The sequence below is a fragment of the Otolemur garnettii genome, unplaced genomic scaffold, assembly GCF_000181295.1.
Source record: "Otolemur garnettii isolate 467f Iridium unplaced genomic scaffold, OtoGar3 scaffold00127, whole genome shotgun sequence".
In the NCBI taxonomy this organism is placed as follows: Eukaryota; Metazoa; Chordata; class Mammalia; order Primates; family Galagidae; genus Otolemur; species Otolemur garnettii.
Genome location: NW_003852522.1, coordinates 4,363,006 through 4,366,064, shown reverse-complemented (window position 1 = coordinate 4,366,064; position 3,059 = coordinate 4,363,006). Strand labels below are relative to the sequence as shown.

General features: G+C 38.2%; 1 protein-coding gene across 2 annotated transcripts in view; it reads right to left on the bottom strand.

The window, feature by feature from the left end:
• Window positions 1-6: 6 nt before the first annotated feature.
• ZNF121 (zinc finger protein 121) overlaps window positions 7-3,059 on the bottom strand; it is a 21,672-nt gene continuing 18,619 nt past the window's right edge. Inside the window, exons 3-5 of one of the 2 annotated variants that reach the window (XM_003797976.3) lie at window positions 2,329-2,408; window positions 1,744-1,820; window positions 7-1,299 (exon numbers count right to left, since the gene is read on the bottom strand). In XM_003797976.3, coding sequence (XP_003798024.1) covers window positions 124-1,299; window positions 1,744-1,746 — 1,179 coding nt within the window. In that variant the 5' untranslated portion in view covers window positions 1,747-1,820; window positions 2,329-2,408 and the 3' untranslated portion in view covers window positions 7-123. The other variant, XM_023518081.1, reaches the window with a different exon arrangement.

Sequence of the window (3,059 nt, the reverse complement as noted above, 5' to 3'; positions counted from 1 at the left end):
ACTTTCCCACATTCTTTAATACCAGTAAGATTTCTCCTCAATGTGAATTCAGATGTAATAAGTGAGGTGTGATTACTTTTTCTAAAGGATTTTCTGCATTCCTTACGTTCAAAGAGTTTTTCTTCAATGTTTTTTTAAATGTTTAGTTAGCAAATAAAATCTATTGTAGGCTTTCCCACACTCTGTACATTTGTAAGGTTTCTCTCCAGTGTGAATTATAACATGTTTCTGTAGGTGTGAAGAAGCACGGAAGGTTTTGCCACATTCCTTACATATATATGGTTTCTCTCCAGTGTGTGTTCTTATATGTTCAATAAGTTGTGAAGATGTAGCGAAGGATTTCCCACATTCCTTACATTCATAGGGCTTCTCACCAGTGTGAGTTTTTATGTGATTATGTAGGCTTGAGGAAACAGTAAAGGCTTTCCCACAGTCCTTACACTTATAAGGTTTGATTCCAGTGTGAATTCGAACATGATTCTTAAGGCATGAGGAACTTCTAAAGGATTTTCCACACACCTTACATTCAAAGGGCTTCTCTTCTGTGTGAGTTTTAAAATGTTCAGTTAGTAGGTAAAGCCTATTGTATGCTTTCCCACATTCATTACATTCATAGGGCTTCTCTCCAGTGTGTGTTCGTACATGTTTAGTAAGGCCTGATCGCCCAGTAAAGGCTCTTCCACATTCCTTACATTCATAGGGTTTCTCTCCAGTATGAATTCTTATGTGTTCAACTAGGTGTGAGGAACCAGTGAAACATTTTCCACATTCCTTACATTCATAGCGTTTCTCCCCAGTATGGGTTCGCATGTGACTATTAAGGTATGAAATGCATCTAAAGAATCTTCCACATTCCTTACATTCGTAGGGTTTTTGTACAGTGCACATTTGAAGAGACACAGCATGGCTTGTGGAGTAAGTAAAAGCTCCCTCACATGGCTCTTGCTCATAGAGTTTTTCTCCATCAGGCACAATCCCACGTACCTGAAGGTATGGTTGATTAACAAAAGCTTGCTCAAAGTCATTGCATTCAAAGGATTTGTCTTCCAAACACATTCCCTGGTGAACAACATCATCTGGTGGAAGGCTGAAGGCTTTTCTACACTGTGTACTCAACACAGAAAGTTTCTCTCCAGCAGTGGTTTTCTTGCACAAAGGAAAGTCTTCTCCATTCTGATTAAAGTCGTAAGCGTTTCTTGTATTTTGAGTTACCATGTGTGTCTGAAGGCATGAGTGTTCATGGAAGATTTCTCCAGGTTGCTTATAGTCACAGAGTTCCCCTCCATTGTGGTTTTCTGCCTGTTGAAGAGATGAATGATGATTAATTGATTTTTCACATTTAATAGATCCCATCCATCTGCAATCAAACACATTATAATGATTATGATGAATTTTGTCATTTTCACTACATGCATATAGTTCCTACCCTGGGGGTTTCTTACATATTGAATGAAGAAACCCTATTTCAAGAGTCTTGTGCCATCTCTAACCTCGAAAAAATTCCTGAATAGTTTTGTAAAATTGTTTTCAAAATCTCATTACCTAGTTACACATGTGGTAATCTGTACTTGTACAGAGTTTCAAGATAGGCTTAGGCTATCCCCTTACTCACCATATTTAGAGTATCCCTCTATAGCCATTCTTCCTGCTTCAATTATCGGACATTTGTGCTGATTACCTACAATGGAATTCCCAATGTTTTTTTGAGTGTGGTAAATAAGGAATCTTCCTTATTAATCTTACCATTTGTATGCAATTTGATGTTTTAACCAAAAAATATCCTGCTGAAGTGCAGACACTTTGTGGTTTAAGTTGCCATTCTAAAGATAAAAAAATAAATAAATAAATAAAGGTTTACAGAATAAAATGGTAGGTTAAATAAGCTAAAAATTGTAAAGGTAATTTGTATTTTTCATATTAAACACACTAAAAATATTAAGCAAACACAGATTGGAGCAGTTTCCCTATGTCTATGTCTATATGTGCATCATAGGAGTCAAAATTTATTAATTTTTAAAGCATTTATCTATGGAACTTTTACAATGGTGAATAGATAGTATTACCAAGAAAAGAAAGCTGAAACAATCTTAATAATCATATATTAAAATCATGAACTAAAAGAAAAAAAAGAACAGATCATTTGTGAAATCATAGCATAGTGTGAGATAAATCAAAAATTACGGGGGATAAACTGAATATAGCATAAAACTTCTGAATCCAATGGCTTCATGGTCTGTGACAAAGAACACCTTAAGAAAGTTTTGATCATTATACTTCTAAACATACTGAACTTCTTATTGCCCAGGAATGATCTCCACAAACACTTACTTGGATCTCTCTTCTTGGCAATGTACTCAATTCCTCTTCCTCTAACCAAGAGATCAGACTAGGCTTTAACAGCTGATATCCTGTACAAAGAGAAAAAGAGATCTTCATTTTCTTTTTCTTTTTGAGACAGAGCCTTAAGCTATAGCTCTGGGTAGAATGCTGGTGGTGTCACAGCTCACAATAACCTCAAACTCCTGGTCTTAAGTGGTTCTCTTGCCTCAGCCTCCCAAGTAGCTGGGTCTACAGGCACCCACCACAACACCCGGCTATTTTTTCTTTGTAGTGGTCATTGTTTGGCAGGCCTGGGCCAGATTCAAACTTGCCAGCTCTGGTGTATATGGCTGGCGCCTTAGCCGCTTGAGCTACAGGCACTACCTGAGGTCTTCATTTTCTTAAAAAAGAAACTACTATACCTGTGGTTCTCAACTTAGGAGTGAATCAGATTTATCCAGAGGTCTTGTTAAAACACAGACAACATGGCTCGGCACCCCATAGCACAGTGGTTGTGGCGCTGGCCACACACATCAAGGCCAGCAGGTTCAAACCTGGCCAGAGCCAGCTGAACAACAATGACAACTGCAACAGGAACAACAACAACAAAAATAGCCGGGCATTATGGTAGGAGCCTGTAGTCCCAGCTACTCAGGAGGCTGAGGTAAGGGAATCACTTAAGCCCAAGAGTTTAAAGTTGCTGTGAGCTGTGATGCCACAGCACTCTACCAAGGGTGACA